General features: G+C 32.0%; 1 protein-coding gene across 1 annotated transcript in view; it reads left to right on the top strand.

Annotated features, from left to right (window-relative positions):
* The first annotated feature begins 858 nt into the window (after positions 1-858).
* Positions 859-24,294, top strand: part of LOC129941180 (uncharacterized) — a 52,280-nt gene continuing 28,844 nt past the window's right edge. Inside the window, exon 1 of the mRNA XM_056049746.1 lies at positions 859-1,478. Within this exon, the coding sequence (XP_055905721.1) occupies positions 1,386-1,478 (93 nt within the window). The 5' untranslated portion in view covers positions 859-1,385. The remainder of the gene's footprint in view (positions 1,479-24,294) is intronic.

Raw genomic sequence — 24,294 nt, 5'->3', positions numbered from 1 at the left:
CTATGCTTTGGATCTCAGGCAGAACTGATGTCTGGTCTATAACCAGATGTGATTTCGATAAAAAGTAGTTTTAAACGAAAAAGGTTCAATCCAATAATTGCACCTACTTGGTCAAGCCTATAGACTTTCGACTACGACTCACAAGTAAAAATAATATGTTCCAATAACAACAAAAATTACCAAAAAAAATATATATATATAGGTACATGTCGTGTATCACTTTCCAAAATAAGAGGTTTCTGTATTATTGGACCATAATGCTATGATGTCTAAAAATAAATTGTAATCAAAAAGAGTCTACAAGAGTTTTTGAACATTTTTTCCAAATTCCTAAATCTCTTTTTTAATGGACCTGATATTTTGTTTCATACATAAAATAATACTCAATGAAAACAATTTTTATTCCGTTGCAACACTTAGTAAAACCTTCCAGCAACATCTCGAATGTATCTAGCAACATTCACATAATACACCTGTTTTATCTTGAGATGATCATGGCCTACCATCACCGCACCGTTCTATTTTTTGTCCATTTTCTTTGACTTCTGCTTCTTAAGCCTAACTCAACAAAATTCAATTTCTTTAATCACCAACAACAACATTCTTCAACCAACATCAACAATTGTTGTTGTTGCTTTGAAATAAAAAAGACAAGAAACACACACTCTAGTGGAGACTCTATGTTAGACCCACTGCAGAAAAGACCTGCTGAAGACCATCATCATCATCGTCATAAAGTCTTCGTGTTGGTCTGCCTGTTGATTGTTGGTTGATGCTGGGCTCTTGCCTTCAGGTTGCATTATTGTACAAAATTGTAATCGAATTGAAAACAAATTTCAGTCGAGCGCCGTACTTTTACCTGTGAAGTTGTGGATTAGTGAAACAACAACAAAATAATCCAATCCCTCTGAGTCAGTGTGACACCCACCACAAAAAGACGTTTCGGGATTTTTTGTGTTTTTTTTTTGTTGTCTTCTTCTTGTATTACTATTGTACCGTTCGGTAGAGATATTTTTAAATTATAAATTAATAAAACTTCTCGTGCTTCGGCACCTCAAAAGAGAACATCCTAAACTTTCCATTATTTTTCTTATTTATTAATAGTTGAAGAGAATTTTTGCAGATGTGCCTTCGTGTTTGTTGAATATACACTAAAGTTTTTATTTTTTGTTGTTAATTTGCATAAATTAAATTTAGAAAAAAAAATTTTTAAACGAAATTTTTATGTTAAAGTGGATTTTACTTTCATTAATTTGAATAAAAAGAAATTCAAATTCATAAATAGAGATACAGAAATTCTCAAAAGATACAAACCAAAACGAAAATAAGTTTAAAATTTGTGAAAACTGAAATTATAATTTATACATCAGAAGATAAGAATCGATATGAAGTTGCATTTAGTGTTATTGGGCACTTGTTGCCTGTTTGTGGCCACAAACTCTCAAGGATATAACAATAATAGGGTGCTAAATGATGTGGTGAGTTCAAAATTATAATTTTAACATCTTAAACAAGTATTTAAACATACAATGTTTTTTTATCACAAAAATGAAAAGGGTATTTTTGAAAATTTAGTTTTTTTTTTTTTGAAGAATTAGGTGAAAGCTGTGGGACTAATTTAGAGTATTGAAACATTTTTGACAGCTTTTCTCTAAATAGTAGTGTCTTACTTTTCTTAAGGGACTAACATTTCTTTATGATTAGACTGGGCTAAGTGTGTCCTACTCCATTGCTGACGCCACTATAACCTAACCTAAGCTATTCCAATTTTGTTCCTGTCATTTTTGAGATTGTACAAAAGAAATTAACATCAACATGTATAAAATAACAGAGGATATACAATGATGCTGAGACAAATTTCAAGAAAAATACTATTTTGATTATTTAAAAGTGAATAAAATTACTACTCAAAATAATATGATATAATATAAATTAATTCAGAAAAAGTACGTATACGCCAAAGTGTACAACAATTACTCCATAATATTTTTTGAGGATAGGAATAAATGGTATGAATGTTTATTTATTATTAACTTAACACAGGAAGTTATTGTTATTGACCGATTTGTCAAATTGAAAATTTTGACATTTTTCCATGTTTCAAACTCCCTAGAGTCGAAATAAAAAATTTTTAGAAAGATGGATGTGCACGTCCGTACTATCGCGACGTTTTTTTCGTTGTCCATACCTCAAGAACCAAGAACAGATATCGACTTCAAATAAACTTTGTTATGCATATGATAAGGCAAAAAGATGCAGAAAATGCTCTTAAGAAGATTGCGTGGGTGATTTTCTTACCAATTAACGGTTTTTTTATAAATCAAAACAACTTTCACCTCGAAAATTTTACGAATACAAAGCGATTTTATCTCCAAAACAAGTTTTTGCAACGAAAAATAACGTTTTCAACATCTGGTAAAATTTTGAGAAAAATCGAATTTACAGTTTTTTTTGCAAAAAAATAAAAATCTAAACGAAAAAATTAATAAAAATTGATTTTTGACTCAAATATCTTTTAAAAAATTTGAGATATTAGCTTTAAACTACTTTTATCTTTGAAATAAATATTGTTGTCAACATTCAGTAAAATTTTGAGAAAAATCGAATTACAAAAAAATTAAAAACCTAATAGTAATAATAAACAATACTAAAACTTGTTAAAAATTTACTTACGATTCAAAGAGCTTTTCAAAAATTAGAAATATTGGCGAAAAAATTTAGACGATTTAGTAGGATGTTAAATCATGTTTAGTATGATATTAGGTTAAAAAAGGATTTTGACAATTTTAAACGAGTTAAGTATCGTACTATCTTTTTAACATTTTACTAAAGTTAAAATCAATAAATAGGTACTTTATCTTTTTAGTATCGTGACAAAGTGTTTTAAAATTGTTAAATTGTGAAAAAAAAATTATTTATAGATATCATAAAAAGTAAATTAATTTAAAATGTTTTCGGAGGAAGAAGGTTTTGAAATATTTGAGGATTCAGTGTTGTTAAGGAAAGGTAAAAGATTTAAAATTCAAACAAATCCTCTTGAAGAGCTGGACGATGTTGAATTTGAGGTATAGATTTGATAAAACAACTGTTAGGTTCTTGGTTGAAAATCTTGACATCCAAGACCCAATTACAAACCGTGGACTACCTATTTCTCCAGATTTGCAACTTCTAGTAACGTTACACTTTTTTTTTGAGAAGTGTCCATCAATCTGATGTTGGTAAATAAACTTTTCTATTAGGTACTAATCAACAAACATGTAATCATGAACAACTTTTCGAATACTTAAGGACCATTACATGGAATGGTGCAGTCCACAGTGAGAAAAATAATTAAAAACATAGCACAAAAAATTGCTTCACTACTTCCACACTTTATAAAGCTTACATCTTCAACTGCGGAGTTGAATGACATCAAATCCGGATTTTACAATATCGCCAGGTTCCCAAAAGTCATAGGTGCAATCGATTGCACTCATGTGCAAATCAAGCTACCAACCTATGATGGCTGGCCACTACATAAATAGAAAATGTAGATATTACATTCCTAACTAAAAAAAATCGATAGTCAAACATGAATGTCATTTGGTCGATGTACAAAGCACTATTAATTTCTTAAAATCTATAATTATTCATTAAATGTCCAAATTGTAACGGATCATAAATGCAGAATTATAGATATCGTTGCAAGATCTAGTGGGTTTCTTTATGACTCCAACATTTGTAACAATTATCGCCTTAAAAGTAAACTTGAAGAAATATTAGCATCCATCAGGGTATCTTGTTAGGCGATGCTGGATATCCATGTTCCAACATTTTGCTAACCCCTTTAAGAAACCCGAGCTCCAGAAAAAAACGAAAATATAACAATTCTCATAATTCCACAAGAAGCCGTATAGAATGCCTGAATGGCCAGCTTAAGTCCAAATTCAGGACTTTGCTAGATCCGCTACGAGTGGCTCTGGAAACGGCAAACAATGTTGTGGGTCGCATACCATTTTTTTTTTTAATTTTCATCCCCGGCGATGATGTCGTGAAAAATTTGGCAAATCAGTACATGGTGTTGGAAAACTATTAAAATCGAGATCATAATCAAGTCAATTTTCTTTCATTGAACTCTTGATGAGAAAATTTCCAATAAGGCGAAGAAGATCGTCAAAAAAGTTGCATTAATTTTTTAACACGGAAGTATTCTTAATGATAAAATATATGTAACTTTCATTTTACAAACAATTGGATATTGTTTATAGAATAAGAAATCACAGTTTTCAATATTATGAAAACGAAAAACGTCTTATTATTATATTTCTATTAGAAAGATTTTTTTTTTAATTTTAAAATAATAAATGCTTATCTTAAAATAAATACCTTAAAATTTTTAACCCAGAAAAAAATCAAAACTTTCATTAAAAGTGCTATGAATTTAATTCTTGAACTCGACATTTATAGAATTTTAAGCACTTTTGGTTTTCTAGAAATAATCAACTTTTAAAATGATTTTTCACACTGACACAACTTTAAATCCTACTAGTTATCAATCATGGGTATTTTTATAAATTTGGATATTTTAATTTTAAATTCCCATAAGCTTAACATTTTTAAATGAATTTCATTTAAATAAATAGGTTTTTTTTTATTTTTCTATAGCAATTTAACGTTAAGTGAAGTGAATTAAGTGAACAGTTAATAAACTGCAATTTACTGATTTTTGGGAGTCTATTTTTTTGAAACCTATGGACAAAAAAATAAGGTGGTTTTATAAGCTACATACTTCTCCAAAACATTTGACAAAAATTTAAATAATCTTAATCGGAATTAAAATGCATAATTTTCCTCCCTTATTTATTCAATGGAAAAAATTCTATCTTTAAAAAGCATGGACTTGGCCATAGACAGTGAATCCATTCACACTAATTCTACTAGCTATTAGGATCCACCTCATATGCTATCTAATAACAACAAACTAGATCACTTATTTTGTAACTTAAATATTGAAGACATGTGGACTTTAATTCTGCTAACTAGGTCAGTGTCGCTGTACAGCCCGTACAGTTTGTTATATCTTCTCCTCCATTCTCCATCTATGCGTACGGGACCAAAAATCACTTGCAGAATTTTTCTCTCGAAGCATCCTAAGACGCTCTCATCTTTCTTTGACAGAGTCCAAGCCTCAGCGTCATAAAGGAGAACCGGGACGATGAGTGTCTTATGGATGGTGATTTAAGATGCTCGAGAGAAGAATTTACATCTCAATTGCCTTCTAAGTCCAAAGAAGCAGCGATTTGCAAAAGTTATTCTTCGTTTGATTTCAGAGCTGGTGTCGTTGTCTGTGTTAAAAGCGTTAAAGTTATAGCTGTCCATGGTGACGTTTTGTCCAAGACGTCGTCGTTCAGTGTCCTTTTTTGATGACAGCATATACTAGGTCTTGCCCTCATTGACCACTAAACCCATCTTCTTCGCTTCCGTCACAATGCTCAAAAACGCTCCACTGACATCACGCTTTGATCTTCCAATTATGTCAATATCATGTGCGTATCCGAGTAATTGGATGGACCTTTGGAAGATTGTGTCTCTAGTGTTGACGGTGGAGTTTTGCACAATTCTTTCCAGAACGATGTTGAAGAAGTCGCATGACAGTGCATCGCATTGTCTAAAACCTTTTTTGAAATCAAATGCATCGGTAAGATCTTTTCTGACCTTGATAGAGCAGCGTGCATCCTCCATCGTCAATGTGCACAAATGAATAAGTTTGACAGGGATGCCAAAACTAGACATTGCTCGGTAGAGCACTTCCCTATAGATACTGTCATACGCGGCTTTAAAATCTATAAAGAGATGGTGGGTATCGATTTGAAGCTCCTGGGTTTTTTTCAAGATCTGCCGTAGTGTGAATTTGGTCGATAGTAGACTTTCCTGGTCTGAAGCCACACTGATAAGGGCCAATCAGGTTGTTGACGAATGGCTTCAGACTTTCACATAATACGGCAGAGAGGATCTTATACGCAATGTTAAGGAGACTGATGCCTCTGTAGTTGGCGCAGTTTAGAGGGTCTTCTTTCTTATGTATCGGGCACACTATGCTGAGATTCCACTCATCGGGCATGCTTTCTTCCGACCATATTTTGCAGATGAGTTGGTGCATGCTCCGTACCAAGTCATCGCTTGCTGCTTTGAATAGTTCGGCAGGGATGCCGTCAGCTCCAGCATCTTTGTTCGACTTAAGTTTAGATATAGCTATCTTCACTTCGTCAAGGTCGGGTAGGCGGAATTGTTGATCTGCGTCGCCGAGGTTAAGTGGTTCTATCTCCCTTAAGTGGAATTCGGTTAGTCATCGCCGTTATATAATTAATACTACGATGTTCCCCTGATCGTCTTTACAGGCTTCGGTTCGTGGCTGGTGCCCTTGGAAGTTTTTTTTTACCTTTTGGTAAAATTTACGAACCCCATTCCTGTTGTGACATTCCTCTATCTCCTCGATCGCGCGCTTCTCATGCTCTCTTTTCCATCTAAGAACCCGGTGTTCCTCTCTCCTCTTTTGCTCGTAGAGCACGCGAGCAGCTCTAGTCCTTTTGTGCAGCGCCGTTTTGTATGCCTCTAGTTTCGCTGAGTGCACTTGCCGGCATTCGTCGTCAAACCATGGGTTTCGCTGTGGTGGCCGTGTGAAACCTAGCATTTCAGAGGCGGCATCTCTGATGGCGGCAAGGCAATTTTGCCACTGGTTTTCAATGCTTAATGCAGGCAGCATAGGACTCCTTAAGAGGTTATTAGAGACTCGATCGGAAAAGGACATGGCAGTCTCTTGCGTCCTTTTGCTTAAATGTTTTTTAAAAAAAACTTTGACAAGTAGATTGTGTCTTTACTGATTTCAGAAAGGCCTTTGACAAATTGTGTCATAAAACATTAACGACTATTTCATAAACTGGATCTCCTTATATTTGCAAGATAGATGTTATGGTGCTAAATTTCGCAATGAGTGTTCAATTTCATGTGTTGTGAATTCTGGTGTCCCCCAGGGTAGTCACCTTGGTCCTATTCTATTTGTTTTATTTATAAATTACTTGGTTTCGATCATACAAAATTCGTCTGTCCTAATATATGCATACTGATGACATTAAAATTTAAAAAAAATTAACTCTACATCTGACTGTCTTCTCTTGCAAGAAGACTTAATATTATTCAAGGAATGGTGCAATTATAATCGTCAGAGCATATATATTTTCTAACTTGGGTGTTGTCTTAGATTCAAAGCTAACATTTAATGAACATATTAACTTCATAGTTAAAAAAGCAAATAGAGTTCTTGTTTTCATTTAGACATTTGGCTCTGATTTCCGTGATCCATGTTTTAAAAATACTTTTTGGTTTCATTTGCGAGACCAGTCCTCGAATATGCCTGTACAGTATGGTCAACTTACTACGCCATACACGTCACAAGACTCGAAGCCATTCAGAAAAGGTTATTGTTGGCATAATAAATGGACAAATTTCATCACCATCAGTTCAGTTCTTGGTAGTTTAAACTTCAGTTTTAGTCGTTCAAGTATAAGACTCCAGAAACCATTGAATACTAATTTTAGCAGATCAAACAATGGTGTATATAGCCCCTTAATAAATAAATAAATTTTACTTACTATTATTATTATATTATATAATATATATTACTTACTATTTATTCACCAAATGATAATATAAAAAGTATACATTGCAAATTAATATTTTTAAACAATCTAGTTTAAGTTTTTAGATTTTATTATATTAATAAGAATTGTTAACGTTAGTATTTAACGAATTGTAAATAAATCAATAGATGCTCGCCTTGAGTATACTGAAGAATCAATTTGTTTTGCAATGCACATTGCACATGTCAAGTCTATACTCTATCAGTCATCAGCATTCACATAGGTAAGAAGTGCGAGAAAGTAACGAGACTTTTATCGTATTTAAACAAGATGAGAAATGTTTCGTTGGATCCATAAGACACAAATTTTAATAATAAAATCAAAAATTAGTCTAAAATAACCAAATACATACATTTTGAAAAAGGTGAGGTAAAAAAAAGTGATGATAACAAAACACGACACAATAAGTGCTACATCCTTAACTATCTTTTTTCAAGCATAAAATTTAACAATAAATCCGAAACAAGAAAACATTTCAGAAATGTTTCAAAAAGCGTCTAGCTAACAAAAAAAAAAAACAAATCAGAAGCAATGTTTCTGAAACGTATTTTTAAACAATCGTTGGTTAAACCATGTTTCCTGAAATTCTTCTAAGTGTGAACAAATCTTAAAGCTCGTTCTTTTTTTTATCAGACAGAGATCTAAGGAACTCTCCGATCCTTTATACAAGTTATGTTCACATATTCTCTGAAATGCTTGCCCAAAAACACAAACAGTTTAAAGAAATTTTAAGTAAATTATTTATAATTTTTAAAGTCCGTACCATTCATTTAAGGTACTTTGAATTATCAAAATCATATAGAATGTCCTTCTACTGCAATGCTATAAATTGTTTTAGTCATTTTAGAAACAAAAATTGTAACATCTTAACAAATAGAATTTTATTATTCATTTAAAAAATCATATACCTATGTGTATAGTTATATTAAACTAAACATTCCTAATTTTTTTTTAAATAGAGTGCAAAACTAATTTATTTCAGAATTATACACACTTTTAAACAATATTAGTTTCGCTTTGAAAACATTTCCTTAAGTGCTCTTTAGTTATATTCCCACTTGAGTAAATATTAAAATTCTTATCTTTATGGTCAATTAAAACATCCAATAACATTTACTATAAAAACAAGCTTCTAGAATTTGTTAAATTAATTGAAGATAATGTCTTGTCTATAATATAACTTAATTAAACAGAAAATGGATACTACTCATCTTTTGACAATCTTCTTATTCTTATTGGCTTATTTCTCATCAGAAGTTCAATCACAAGACAAGCCAGAGGAGGACAAAGGACCTGACTATGATCCCGATGGTAATGGTATCCCAACACCATGTGGTGATCTTCCAAATTGTTCACGGCATCGCAAAGGATAAAAAGATTTAAATAAATAATAAATGCTTTGCAAAAAGTATAAGTTTTTCTTTTGACAGTTTTTTATTTTTGAAATTTATATAGTTGTTCGAAAATTGTATTTCACCTTAGATATTACAAAAGAATCTTTTCTAAGGATACACCATAAAGTAGACTTAAAAAAAAAAATCAAACCGGTTGAAATTTCCAAGACTAGTTTCAGTCAAACTATGGAACATTTTTAAACAAAACATTTTTTTTCAAAAAAAAAACTTTTTCGAACTTGCAATTTTTGAATCATATTAATAACATAAAGAGTACAATTTTGATATGACATCGTTAGTCCAAAACTTAACTTACTAATAAAACTAATAGAACAAAATAGTATTTAGTACATTGGTTTACGTCCAAAAGGTTGCTGTCTCCATACCAATCTGGATTTAGAGCTAACCATTCCTGCTCTACAGCAATGGTAAAGATCTTAGAGGATATAAGACTCGAATACGATAAAGACAATATCTCAGTACTGTGCCTATTGGACTTCTCGAAGGCTTTTGACAAAGTTGATCATCGAGTTCTTTGTCAAAAACTTGAGCACTACTTTGGTTTTTCGAATTCAGCTGTTCGTCTCATTGGTAGTTATTTGTGTAACAGAACTCAGCGTGTATGTGTTGGACAAAATTTTTCAGCACATACGTACTTGAAGATGGGCGTGCCACAAGGCTCTATTCTGGGGCCAATTTTGTTTTGTGCCTTTATCAACGATTTGCCTTCGGTTTGTGAGCACGTCTCTTTTCATCTATATGCAGATGATATACAAATTTATCTCTCACGTAGAATCGGTTTAATAGAGGATCTTGTCTTTCGCGTTAATGAAGATCTTGAGAGAATTTCTAACTGGGCAAAGGAAAATGGTCTAGTGCTCAATCCCAATAAAAGTCAAGCCCTACTAATTTCTAAGAAGACATACAACCATAGAGATCTACCTTCGATTACTTTGAATAGTGCCCATGTTAGTTTTGTAGATTCTGTGACCAGTCTTGGATTCAAAATCTCTAGGGATCTCTCTTGCAGAGACCATATAAATTATGTCATTGCACGCATTTACGGAACTTTAAGAAAACTTTTACTCTTTTACTCCTCAAGAAACAAAACTTCGTCTTATGAGAACTCTACTCGTACCAATCATTTCCTTTTCTGAAGACGTGTATCCGAAACTGGATTCTTTATCTGAATACAAACTACGTGTGGCGCTTAATGACATGACTCGCTACGTTTATGGTATTCGCCGATATGACCATATTTCTGCTTTCAGCAAAAAAAATTCTTAAGTGCACTATGGTCGAATACGTAAATTTCCGTATTTGTATCTTTCTCCACAGAATTATTCGCACAAGAACACCTGAGTACCTTTATGAAAAAATTGAGTTCTGTACATCGTCAAGAACAAATAATATAGTTATTCCATCTTTTAGATATCTAAATTCCTCACGGTTGTTCTTCGTTCACAGCATTCGCCTTTTTAACTCTTTGCCGGTTAGCATTAAGAGGATAACGGATGCAGTAAGTTTCAAGACCGAGGTTTTTAAACATTTTTCGAACAACTAGGATGTTAAGGGGGAAATAGAAAAGAAGAAGAGAGGAAAAGTCTTACATGTATTATTAAAAAAAAAAAAAATTTTAGCAGCCTAAGTATTATCTTATTGTATATAGAATCAAACAGCACTTTAATTGTTCAACCAAAGTACAAATACTATAAAAGACATTGTCTTAGTGTATTGTTTACAATAAAGAAATTGAATTGAATTGGTTTAAAATAGTTTTTATTTGTTATCCAAAAAAACTATAAAGCTCTAAGAGATATGTCCGTTTTCCATTTTCATCAATTAAATGATTTTCACTATTAAAGTGGGAAAACATTTTCCTTTTTTTCATTATTGAAAAAGGATGGATTATCGTAACTTTTTTGCGGCTCCAAATTTACAAACTCTTTTTTCAGGTTCTGTTCCAAAGTTCAGAGAACGAAAGACCATAGCAGATTTCAACATTTTTTAACAATACCGTTAAATGTAGGGTTAGATTTAAACCATACAAGGAAAGAAATACATTGCGAATATTACAATGTCAGTATGGGTGTGAACGCAATGCTGTATGGCTTAGAAGATTTCCATTGGATAAAAAGTTGTAAGCATAGTTAGTTTGGCCATACTGAGAATAGTAACTTCGACAATAGTTATAGCCATTGTACAATGCTCCTAGCAGAAAAGTCTATACATTATTGTTATGTCCTTTATACTAACACTATTGACAGCAATCCAATGGTATCGATTATCACACCATAAGTTAATGCGGGAAAAACTAGTAGCATTGCGACACCTCCGATACAGTATGGGGCTGAAGGCAATGCTGTCTCGTCAAATGTACTTTCGGCTTTCCAATCAAAGGCTTCATTTAAGATTTAAACTGCGAGAAACCAATGGATATTTATATCCTAATAAAGAATAGAATATTCCATACCCAATGGAAAAACGTTTAAGCCAAATGAAGCTATGGCTAGAGTTGCAGAATTGTATCCTTCTCATGAAAATTCCCATTCGCAATAATAACTTTAAAAATTCCATATTTAAGGTATTGAATCCATCCATTTATGATTGACATAGACATCATCTTTTACTTAGTCTTCAAGAAAAAGTTTTAGTGGCCAATTCATATCAGTTTTTCGAGAAATAACACGATCAGTCTTCAGCACGAGCCTCATTTTCAAATATGTAACATGCAATTGCACAGCCATTGAGCCTAGCAGGAACAGAGATTGTGGTCTCGCATGTAAAAATGACATTCATCACTCAAGATGGTTTTTCGGTAAAAAATCAGATACTTTTGGGGCAATTTAACGCAGAGAAGAGACGGTGTTGTACTCCGACTTCAGATCTTGTGTTGATTGAAATCTGAAAGCCCACCGGTTCTTAGAGCTTATGTTAAGTACCCTGTATTGTCGTCTTTGCAAGTTCAAATTCCAAAGATCGACTTAAAATCGATATTCAAACCTAGGTCAGAACCAACGGCTACATAAGCAATATTCTCTGTCGTTCTTGAGCTACTGATCAATAAGGTAGGAAGGTATTTGAGGACAACCCAAAAATGTTTTAGTTTTCCGAACTAGAAAGTACAAAATTGTTTCCGTTGTGTAGTTGTTGAAAATTGTGTTTTTCAATAATGAAAAAAATACGTAAAAATTTAAGAAAATAGTCTGCTAACTTTTTTTTCAATAATTTTATTGTAATATTCTTGACATAATATTTCAAGAAAACATCTAAAAAATTACATGTTATTACTTTTTCTGTACTGCTGGATACATAGGTACTTGAGCCTGAGCGTTAACTCCTGCAAAAACTGCACAAATTACAAATACGGTGCCGATAAGATAGTTGAGATTCATGATTATTGGTGTCTCTTGTAAAAAGTTTTGTAAAGAATGGAATAGTATTGCTCTAGTTTAGTTTTTATAAGAAAAATGTTTCTAATGTTAATGAAGTTTAAATAATTAATTTTTACGCTTCTTTGAAAAATATGCAATTAAGAATAATTTAAGATGCATGCTTACAAGGAAGCAGCACTTCAAGGTTAGTACAAGTAACCGAATCAAATTCGAAATAATTGGTTCAACACATTTACGATTTCGTCTTATTTTGTAAAGAATGATTTAAAACAAAGCAAAAGTTCAATAACAAAGTTTCGTAGAAATACCACTTTTTTAAAAATTAAAACAAGGTTCGACATCTTAAGAAATATGAACAAATTCAATATCAACTAGTTTCAGAAACTAGTTTACCTAAGTTTTTGAAAATTGCATGTTATAAAGTCTTAAATCGGAAATAAGGAGAATAGTATGAGGGAACCATTTGAAATGTCACTTAACTGTCATAGATGGGTGAATTATTTCAATTAAATGTCAAACATTTGAGAAAATGTTAGTATTTCAATTGAAAGTTGTTTGAAAAAAACATCTTTTGAAATTTGACTTAAGTAGAAGATTGCCAAAATATAGTCAAATATGAGTCGTTTATTTTGAAAGTGGCATAAGTCCCTTTTTCAAAAAAAAAACGAGTTAATGGCAACACTCAATACAAAAGTGACTTATGGCACTTTCAAAATAAACGGCTCATATATTGACTTAAGGTTATTCCAAAAATTATAAGTACATAAAGTCACTGAAGTCATTGATTTCAAAGTTTATTTTCTTAACATGAATTATGAAATCATTATAATGTTTTCGAAAAAATATGTTAATGTTAATAAAATTAAATAAATTTTCAATGTTTTAAAATTAAATAATTATACAACTCAAAACTATTTATATTTGCATTTAGATAGTAGGAAATTATTTTAAATTAAAAAAATTATGAGGCGTTATCAAATCATGTGACACAAGTAAAAAGTTCGGACTCTTTGTGTATCAACTGGCTTTTAGTTTTCCTTCTTCAAGAAAATGATCACTAAAATTAAGAATATAAAAAAAAATCGTTCTATTGCAAACGTAATAATTTCGTGATGTTTTCTTGTATATACTAAACTGAAGTTGTATTGAAGTATTGTAGAAAATTTTATTATTTCGAAATTAAACTTTTAAAATACATACTGACATTTTTTCATAGAAAAGTGTTATCTTCCACAAAGGTTCTAAAACTATGAAAACTGTTTTGGATTAAAATTATATTAAATTAGCTGGTGCAATACCTCATAGCTTGTAAAGAGAACTAGAGCCTAGCGTTTACAACTATCAACCATATCTTTGTTTGAACTTCAGAGGATTATAATTCGAACTACAGTTTGATTGTCAAATCCGAACGCCAAATTCCAGAAAGCATTTTTAATTCCTTGCAAAAAGAAACTTTAAACGGTACACGCAGTGATTTTACTCAAGATTTCTGGCATGACAGTCCTATACGCACTTACTATCACGTGACGCGAAATATGCTACTTCATTTTGAAGTAAACACCCACACAACGAATTATTTATTGAAAAACTCGAGTGAAAAGAAATGGTTTACTTTATTTTGAAAATAACTTGGGGCAAGGGGCCTCCACTCCTTTTCTGCCCCAAGGCTTTTGGACCTCTAAATTAGGCCCTAGTCGGAACTATAAGCTACAGAAGCAATATTCTCTGTTGTTCTTGAGCGACTGCTCACTAAGGTAGGAAGGTATTTGAGGACAACCCAAAAATGTTTTAGTTTTCCGAACCAGTAAATACAAAATTGTCTCCGTTTCTGTTGTGTAGTTGTTGAAAAATGTATTTTTCAATAATGAAAAAAAAATACGTAAAAATTCAAGAAAATAGTCTGCTAACTTTTTTTTTTAATAATTTTATTGCAATATTCTTGACATAATATTTCAAGAAAACATCTGAAAAATTACATGTTATTACTTTTTCTGTGCTGTTAGCACAGTTGGTTGATTCTGAGCGTTAACTCCTGCAAAAACTGCACAAATTACAAATACGGTGCCGATAAGATAGTTGAGATTCATGATTATTGGTGTCTCTTGTAAAAAGTTTTGTAAAGAATGGAATAGTATTGCTCTAGTTTAGTTTTTATAAGAAAAATGTTTCTAATGTTAATGAAGTTTAAATAATTAATTTTTACGCTTCTTTGAAAAATATGCAATTAAGAATAATTTAAGATGCATGCTTACAAGGAAGCAGCACTTCAAGGTTAGTACAAGTAACCGAATCAAATTCGAAATAATTGGTTCAACACATTTACGATTTCGTCTTATTTTGTAAAGAATGATTTAAAACAAAGCAAAAGTTCAATAACAAAGTTTCGTAGAAACACCACTTTTTTAAAAATTAAAACAAGGTTCGACATCTTAAGAAATATGAACAAATTCAATATCAACTAGTTTCAGAAACTAGTTTACCTAAGTTTTTGAAAATTGCATGTTATAAAGTCTTAAATCGGAAATAAGGAGAATAGTATGAGGGAACCATTTGAAATGTCACTTAACTGTCATAGATGGGTGAATTATTTCAATTAAATGTCAAACATTTGAGAAAATGTTAGTATTTCAATTGAAAGTTGTTTGAAAAAAACATCTTTTGAAATTTGACTTAAGTAGAAGATTGCCAAAATATAGTCAAATATGAGTCGTTTATTTTGAAAGTGGCATAAGTCCCTTTTTCAAAAAAAAAACGAGTTAATGGCAACACTCAATACAAAAGTGACTTATGGCACTTTCAAAATAAACGGCTCATATATTGACTTAAGGTTATTCCAAAAATTATAAGTACATAAAGTCACTGAAGTCATTGATTTCAAAGTTTATTTTCTTAACATGAATTATGAAATCATTATAATGTTTTCGAAAAAATATGTTAATGTTAATAAAATTAAATAAATTTTCAATGTTTTAAAATTAAATAATTATACAACTCAAAACTATTTATATTTGCATTTAGATAGTAGGAAATTATTTTAAATTAAAAAAATTATGAGGCGTTATCAAATCATGTGACACAAGTAAAAAGTTCGGACTCTTTGTGTATCAACTGGCTTTTAGTTTTCCTTCTTCAAGAAAATGATCACTAAAATTAAGAATATAAAAAAAAATCGTTCTATTGCAAACGTAATAATTTCGTGATGTTTTCTTGTATATACTAAACTGAAGTTGTATTGAAGTATTGTAGAAAATTTTATTATTTCGAAATTAAACTTTTAAAATACATACTAACATTTTTTCATAGAAAAGTGTTATCTTCCACAAAGGTTCTAAAACTATGAAAACTGTTTTGGATTAAAATTATATTAAATTAGCTGGTGAAATACCTTATAGCTTGTATAGAGAACTAGAGCCTAGCGTTTATAACTATCAACTATACCTTTGTTCGAATTTGAGAGGATCATAATTCGAACTACAGTTTGTATGTCAAATCCGAACGGCAAATTCCAAAAAGCATTTTTAATGACAGGAACTATCGTGGAGCAATATTCAATTCCTTGCAAAAAGAAACTTTAAACGGTACACGCAGTGATTTTACTCAAGACTTCTGGCATGACAGTCCTATACGCACTTACTATCACGTGACGCGAACTATGCTACTTCATTTTGAAGTAAACACCCACACAACGAATTATTTATTGAAAAACTCGAGTGAAAAGAAATGGTTTACTTTATTTTGAAAATAACTTGGGGCAAGGGGTCTCCACTCCTTTACTGCCCCAAGGCTTTTGGACCTCTAAATTAGGCCCTAGTCGGAACTATAAGCTACATAAGCAATATTCTCTGTTGTTCTTGAGCGACTGCTCACTAAGGTAGGAAGGTATTTGAGGACAACCCAAAAATGTTTTAGTTTTCCGAACCAGTAAATACAAAATTGTCTCCGTTTCTGTTGTGTAGTTGTTGAAAAATGTATTTTTCAATAATGAAAAAAAATACGTAAAAATTCAAGAAAATAGTCTGCTAACTTTTTTTTTAATAATTTTATTGCAATATTCTTGACATAATATTTCAAGAAAACATCTGAAAAATTACATGTTATTACTTTTTCTGTGCTGCTGGCACAGTTGGTTGATTCTGAGCGTTAACTCCTGCAAAAACTGCACAAATTACAAATACGGTGCCGATAAGATAGTTGAGATTCATGATTATTGGTGTCTCTTGTAAAAAGTTTTGTAAAGAATGGAATAGTATTGCTCTAGTTTAGTTTTTATAAGAAAAATGTTTCTAATGTTAATGAAGTTTAAATAATTAATTTTTACGCTTCTTTGAAAAATATGCAATTAAGAATGATTTAACATGCTTACTTACAACGAAGCAACACTTCAAGGTTAGTACAAGTAACCGAATCAAATTCGAAATAATTGGTTCAACTCATTTTTTTAGTACTACATTTTGAATTAAACAACTTTTTTTGAAAAATTTAACTGCACAATTATTATTGTAAGACACTGAGCTTTTGGCAATTAAGAAATACGAAGGCGATGGTCAAACATTTTTCTGTTTCGAAAGTAAAGCTAAATAAATCGATTACAAAGTTTGGACTTTGTCATTAAGTGTGAAAAGCAATATGGTCAAAAGACTCCCTGGGCATGCGATTCTTTTGAGTTGATATTTAACCATTTTGACTTAAAATTTAGGGCGGAATCTCGGGCATAGCATGAGTAAAGTTGGATAAGATGTATTCGTCGTAGTTCATGGATTGTTTTGTTTGAATAGGCCATAAATCACATTAGCAGTTTCGGGCTTAAAAAAAGATGTGCAACAAGTTCAATTAATGCCAACTTAACCTCTTGAAATCGAAAGATTCGAATCATCAGCGACACTTGTATCACCAATATTAGTGCCTTTATTTGAGTATTATATTCAATTTTTCCAAAAGTTGGTTGATTGCATTCGCTTTCATAATAATTAATTATAAAATTGTTAGAAGAAATTACGAAATTTTTTAAATCTTAGTAAAATGAAACTAATTAGTTAATTAAAGAAAAAGAAAACAATACATGAAAAATTGAAAGGCACAAAATACTTGTGTAGATACATATGCCTTGTTATTTGGACTTGCCAAATAAAAGTTTCAGCATTTCTAAAATGTATTTAAATTACTTTTATGAAATTCAACTATAGGTTTAAGATGATTTTGTATTAAAAACGAATTGAAATATTTGTAATATTAAAAACAGTTATTTTTCTGTAAAATTATTAAATACTTTGCAAAATCTAGATTTTCTTAAATGTTTAAAATATTTCTTAATTTCATTACAAATTGACCTCAAGAAAGGACATTAATCGATTAAAATCAGTTAAGTTTTATTACTAAATTATAATTTTCAAAAAATCGGTAATTACATTTTTTTTTAAAACACATGCTTTTAACTCAATTTATGTATCTGCCAAAACCCAGGCCTAAAATTTGGAATACAACTTTTTGATGATGGGCAATGTTTTATCTCCTTTGTTCAATTTTTGTTTATTCGTTCCCTTAAATTGTCAACAAAAAAAAATATAATTAATTCACTCGGAACACGAAATTTTTGTCTAAAATGCAATGAATGAATATAAACATGCAATCAAAGCCTTGAAAAGAGTACATTTTTGTTTGCGCATTCGTTTTATTCATTAATTCAATTCAATGAAAAAAAAAACTAAGGCATCCAACGTCGAAAGATAGTAATTAAATGCAATTTTGTGAGTTGCACCAGCAAGTACCTGCAAATCCAAATTTAATTAGTGTTTTGTGTATAAATATTTACAGTATAAGGTTGACAAAATGTCTTTGGATACCTAAAGCTGTCTATAGCTAAAAAATTATTCGTATATTTTTTTTGTCTTAATAATTGTCTTGAAAATTTTCCTTTCATTTTTTTTAACTATTTCTCATCATAATTGGTTTACTATAAATTTATAGTCAAACTCATGTAGCATAACCATAATTGAAAAGTATCAACATGTATATGTGCATTGTTTAACGTTCCATCGAAACATTCATTATAAACATACTTGCACTTTCAGTTTGTATTTTGTTTGTGACGGCGCAGCGGCGCACATGGAACCGTATGGAACCAACCTAGTTTGGGTTCATTATGAGCTAGTTTTTTTGTCTGTCTGTTTTATGTGTCGATGTTCCATAGGAGAATGTCATATCACAGTCATTTCGAATTCGAGTTCGAGTCCGAGTCTGCCACTGTACGTGATCACGCAACATAGTAATTTTAGAGCTTTATAGTTGTCGTCTTCGGCATCATCAACGTCATCGTGATAACGACCGTCTTTAAAGTAGATACAGGTACAGTAAAAAAAAAAGTTTTATATAAACATACAAATGTAGATTTCAACCATTTTGAGTAGGTTCGACAATAAAGTTGTAAACATTTGCAAAATGAGGAATAAGGTTCGGTTCTCGCATATGGCTACCGAAACGTATAGACACGCATCAAAATGATGAGCAATAAAGATAAACCGCTCAACTAGTTTTTTGTCGGTTATACTAGCTACACAAATGGAATTTAAGAGCTTTATGGGTACATCACGAGGAGGTAGCTTAAGCTATCCCACTTGGGAGCAATAAACATATATATATGGATAAAAAGATTGTGTAACAGAAGTTGTTACCTTTAAAAGTTAGCGACAGACACATTTCAATTTCTTTAGAGTATTATGAATCTATAGACCTTAAAAGTTTTTAAAGTGTCCGAAACCATCAACTTAGAAATTTGTATTCTTAGTTTGCCCGTCTGTTTCCTTAAACTCCATTTGTGGTCGAATGAGATATCAAGATATATATTGGACAACCAGAGTAGGAAATTAAAGAGATAAAGCTTCTACCAATGCAAAAACATTCGCCACGAATCATACTGAGCAAGCTTAGAACCAGCCTTATCAACCCAACAAATCACAGGGTTTTGTCAACAAGAAAAAATCATAAAGCGTTTCAAGTGAAGAACAAAGAATAGTGAAATAATGCGTTGCTTTGAATATTTCGAAAAAGTAATGGAATCGAATTCAGGACCCAATACATTAATGCAATTGACTTTTTAAAATATTATTTTGAATAAGAACAACACCTATTCTGAAAAAACAGTAAGAAATTCGACAAAATGCACAAATTCATCGGTTTTCTACGAACAAGTTCGTAGCATTAATGAAACTTTCTATGAGCACTTTAAAGCATTGTTGTATCCACTTAGTTCTTCGAATTCGGTCTAATCTCCTTCTGTAGCCGAAATGTAGGAAGTTATAAGGGTTGTCAAAGATAGCGAAGCACACAGTCGACCGCATTCCGGGAGAATGAAGTAACTCTAGGCAATGACATTTTGAAGAAATTCGTTATACCGGACGAGTTTAAGAAGGCTTTTATATTTTCGCTACACAAGAAAAGCGATAAAAATGATCCGAACAACTGTAAGGTAATCTTCTTTTTCAATGTGGCTCTTAAAATGTGTACCACCACTTTGCAACGGCGTCATACAACATGGATCATCCATACAAATCTGCTGAATGAAAATTGTGGATAGAAAATATTTGTTGTATTGTACAGTTATTATAAGGTAACTGAACAGTTCGTTGAGAACCAGGACCTAGTGCCTTACAACTCTCAATCATTCCTGTGTGCGAGTAATGTTCTTAGGAATGGAGGGGACCTACAGTCTATATGCCGTATCCAAACGGCTAATTTAAGAAACAACTTTTTCATGAATAAAGTTAAAGTCAAAGTTAGGAGAATTTGTGCATTCCTCGCAGAAGGCAGTACCCGTGAAAAAAGCTTTAGGTGACACAGGCGCCACCTTAGACCTCTCGTATGAAAGTCGCACTAACCATCATGCCACGGGCACTACGGGTATTGCAAAGTAATGTTACTTAAATTTGGAAGAAAAGATAACCTTCTAGAAGAGACGTTCGATGATTCGAAACTAAGATGGGACTGAGACAAGGATGTTCTCTGAGTCCTTTGCTGTTTGCAGTATTCATCCACTGATGAACAATCGATGATGTGAATGCTGTTAACCCAGAAGCGAGCAATAGAGAATTGGGACTATAATAATGAAGATATCAGCGAGTAAGCACCTAACACTGATCTTCAAGTCATTTCAAAACAGAAAAACACTTTTATAAGAAGCTGGTATAGGCAAAAATTACAATACTGTCAAACACACCAAAATATGTGTTGAAACTAGAGATTGACTGGAGAAAAAACTTTTTGTTTAAGTACTAAAATTTAAAAATTTCAGCCAGATTACGTTATCGAAGCAGTGAGAAATAGAATTGATTAGTATGGAGTTTAACTACGATCTTAAGTTAAATCAAGAGCTGTACACAAACCGAACTCAACTAACACCTGCAACAGGCAAACTTTTTTCGAGGTAAAAATAGCTTAGAATTGATTTCATTGATACTAAGGCTAAGAGTAGAACTGATGCATTTGAGCTACAGACCGCACCGAGACGACCCTCCAATACTTTGAAATATATGCAACACAACAGAAAAGAAGGACGCAATCCATTTCGTGCTTAACTCTTTTAAAAACAGGACGATATTTCTTCGCCAATGATAAATAAATAAATTAGGTGGCTCAAAAGTCCGTAGAGAACCAGGGACTAGTGACTTACAACTCTCAACCCATCATGTGTACGAGTAATTGCAGGGATGTCGGGGACCTACAGTTTATATGCCGAGCCCGAACGGCTGATTTGAGAAAGCACTTTTTCATAACAAGAATTACTCTTGGAGAATTTGTCAATTCCTCGCAAGAGGCAATGGCACAGGCAGGGATCGAACCCAAGACCTCTCGCATGACAGTCCACTGCACTAAGCATCATGCCACGGCAGACGAGATAGTCTAAAGAAGTTTATATAGCTTGCTATATACATATGATGTTAAAAAACAAATCATTTTAACCTAAAAACCATGTTTTGAAACAAAATAAATGTTATGGCTTAGAACATTTTCCATATATGTTTTAAATTTTCACAGCATTTCTAAGAACTTCACGTATAATCCACGATTATATGAACCTAAGGAACAATTTTCAGCTTTTTTTCAAATATGAAAGTAACTCTCTGAAACACTTAAGTTGAATTAAAGTTTTATTCTTTCAACAAATACAAAATTAATCCAAAACGCTTTTCCAATACATTCAAAAAAAAGTTTTCAAAGATGTAACAACTGTTTTTCCTTTTTCCAAAAAAAGTTTCTGTAATCCTGATAGGAAATTTAGAAATATTGTTGATATTTAGTTTTGGACACATTTGTGAAACGAGTGCTTTTAAGATTTTTAAGATTCATGTGTTTTAGTAATCTAAAACGAAATAATCAAATAACTTCCATTTAAAATTTTGTGTAAACTCTGAATTACAACATGAGTTACCAAAACCAAATGACCAAATCGCGGTTAAAATAATCCACCTTGCAAAATTATTTAAAACTCCAAAAATACAAAAGATACAAATGTTATCCAACAATTACAGATACACAGAAGGTAATACGAAATCGTCTACTAATTAAGATTTCATGCCAATAACTGACTGATGTTGATACAAAGCTTCCATATTTCAATGTCTCGAGATTTATAAATTATGATTAATTGTTATATTTCGACGCTTTTATTAGATGGTTTGTAAAATACAACTTTATTCCCATGAAAAAAGTTATGTCAACAATGACCAGTTTTTATTTCGATGTTTTTTTTTTTGTCTTTTCTGAATTCCCAAAGAATTGAAAATTCAAAAAGGCACATAAAAGATAATTATTTAATTGTGTTTGTGATGCAAGTGTTAAAGTAAAATACATAGCGTCAAAATATCACCAAAGAGCTATTAATTATTATTATGCCTTATTTTTTTGGCTGTGAAAATGAATCCACAACTTTTGCTTCAAACTGGGTTTAATTTATGACCAATACCTTTTTCAATTTTGAGAACCTGCAAGATTCAAGTAAAATTCACTGATGATAGTAAAAAATTTACAGAGTTTCTCATAAATTCATAAAAAATGTTTACGGTACTGAGGCATTATAAAAATAATATTGATTTTGACTGACTCCTGATAATTCTCAGTTTGTCAGTCAAATATGACTTTTGGCTCTCAAAAGTTTCATAGAAAACCCATTAAATCACCTGCTGCCAAAGTGTAGTCTATAAAAGAAAGTTCCCACATTGTCACCATTTCAATTGTTATAAATCTCTTCCAGTCAAAATCTATAAGATAAGAGTAAAATGAATGGCAAATTGTTAACACCCTCCAAGTAAAACCAAACTTCTCAAAGACAAAAACGTTTTCGATAAGAATCAAGAAACACCAACGAATAACAACCACAATGACAACGGAACAACAGTGAAAACAATGTGCAAAAATAAGCAAATCGAGTCTATAAATTGATCGTGACCTTAAATTTGATGTCGCCGAGCCGCACTAGCTTCGAATAGGCAACATTGAGATTCATGCGATGGTCCTCTTGACTATTTTCAAAATAATTTCAAAGAAACCAAAAAAAAAAACAGAAAAAAAATACTTTAAAACAACAGACTGTCCACGAAGAAAACACTTTCACTTCGAATCGAATCATCATCATATAGGAAGGTAGTCATCATCGTGGTCGGTGTAGTTATCATCATCGTCGTCATCAGCATGTTGCAGATGTTTCGCAACAACAACAAAATTGTTTTTGGTCGAAGTTTCTTTTTGTTAAGATGCTGATGCGGTGTGTCATCGTTTGATTTTGTGTCTTGCACTTGTAATACAAAATTTGATAAATAATTTCTCCCCAACCCAAACTGACCTTTGCAAAATTAAATACAACCAAGTTCTAAGGGCAAGACTATCATCGAATCAAGTGACATCCACCAAAATGTGGGTTAACAACATACACCACACAGCATCTCCATCCCGACTCACATTCCTCATCATATGTATCTTTTCTTTTTCATACTATATTTTATTCCACCAGAAGATCGGAAAAAAAAAATTATGACGAAGAAGTTAAAATGTTTCCGATTACACAATAAGGCGGCTCCACTTGGAGCCATTTCAAGTATGGTATGGACGTATAGGCAAAACGACAAAGCATGCATACATCAGAGAAGACGAAAAAGAAGACGAAAGATTTCACTTTCACAATCGATACAGGTAAAGGTTGGTGAGGTGAGGTGCTGGAAACTTGTGCCTTGAGCTTGTTTGAAGGCTTCTTCTTCTCAGTCAGTCATTTTATTTACCACGATACAAGTATTGAGATGTTGATGATGGCAATAGATACTACTGACGATAACTAATAAATTTAATAGTAGTCATGAACGAGTTTTTGTCTATAACTGGATCATTGCTGAATGCGTCATTATTTTTGTCTGTTGTAATCTTGCGCAATTCTGATGCCAAAGAAGTATCTAAAAGTTCCTCGGACATTATATGGCGAGTCGAAGTATTTATTTACTTCATTATAGTTGTGTGATTTATTAAAATTCCCCGCGCGCGCCGCTGTGGAATGGGTAAAAAAATGTCGTCTTGAAGAAAGAAATTTCTGATGCCCCGGGCTCGTAAGCTAACCAGTTTTGCACGAACTTGCAATATGCCATAGGAAATCCACCAACAAGCACGATTAAGTCAGTCAATAGCAGCAGCAGCCGGTAGTTGATAACCAACAAATAAAAAAGAAGATGCTGCTTAAAAAATATTTTCACTTGTTGCATTCCAACGAAAACGAATATATATGTATACAGTTAAGTTAACCGCCTCTTGTGCATCTGAATTCAATAAGGCAAAAGTTTAGAGGAGCATTTTTGA

The sequence above is a fragment of the Eupeodes corollae genome, chromosome 1, assembly GCF_945859685.1.
Source record: "Eupeodes corollae chromosome 1, idEupCoro1.1, whole genome shotgun sequence".
Taxonomy (NCBI): domain Eukaryota; kingdom Metazoa; phylum Arthropoda; class Insecta; order Diptera; family Syrphidae; genus Eupeodes; species Eupeodes corollae.
The sequence above is the reverse complement of the archived record's forward strand: the minus strand, read 5'-3'. Positions and strand labels throughout refer to the sequence as shown.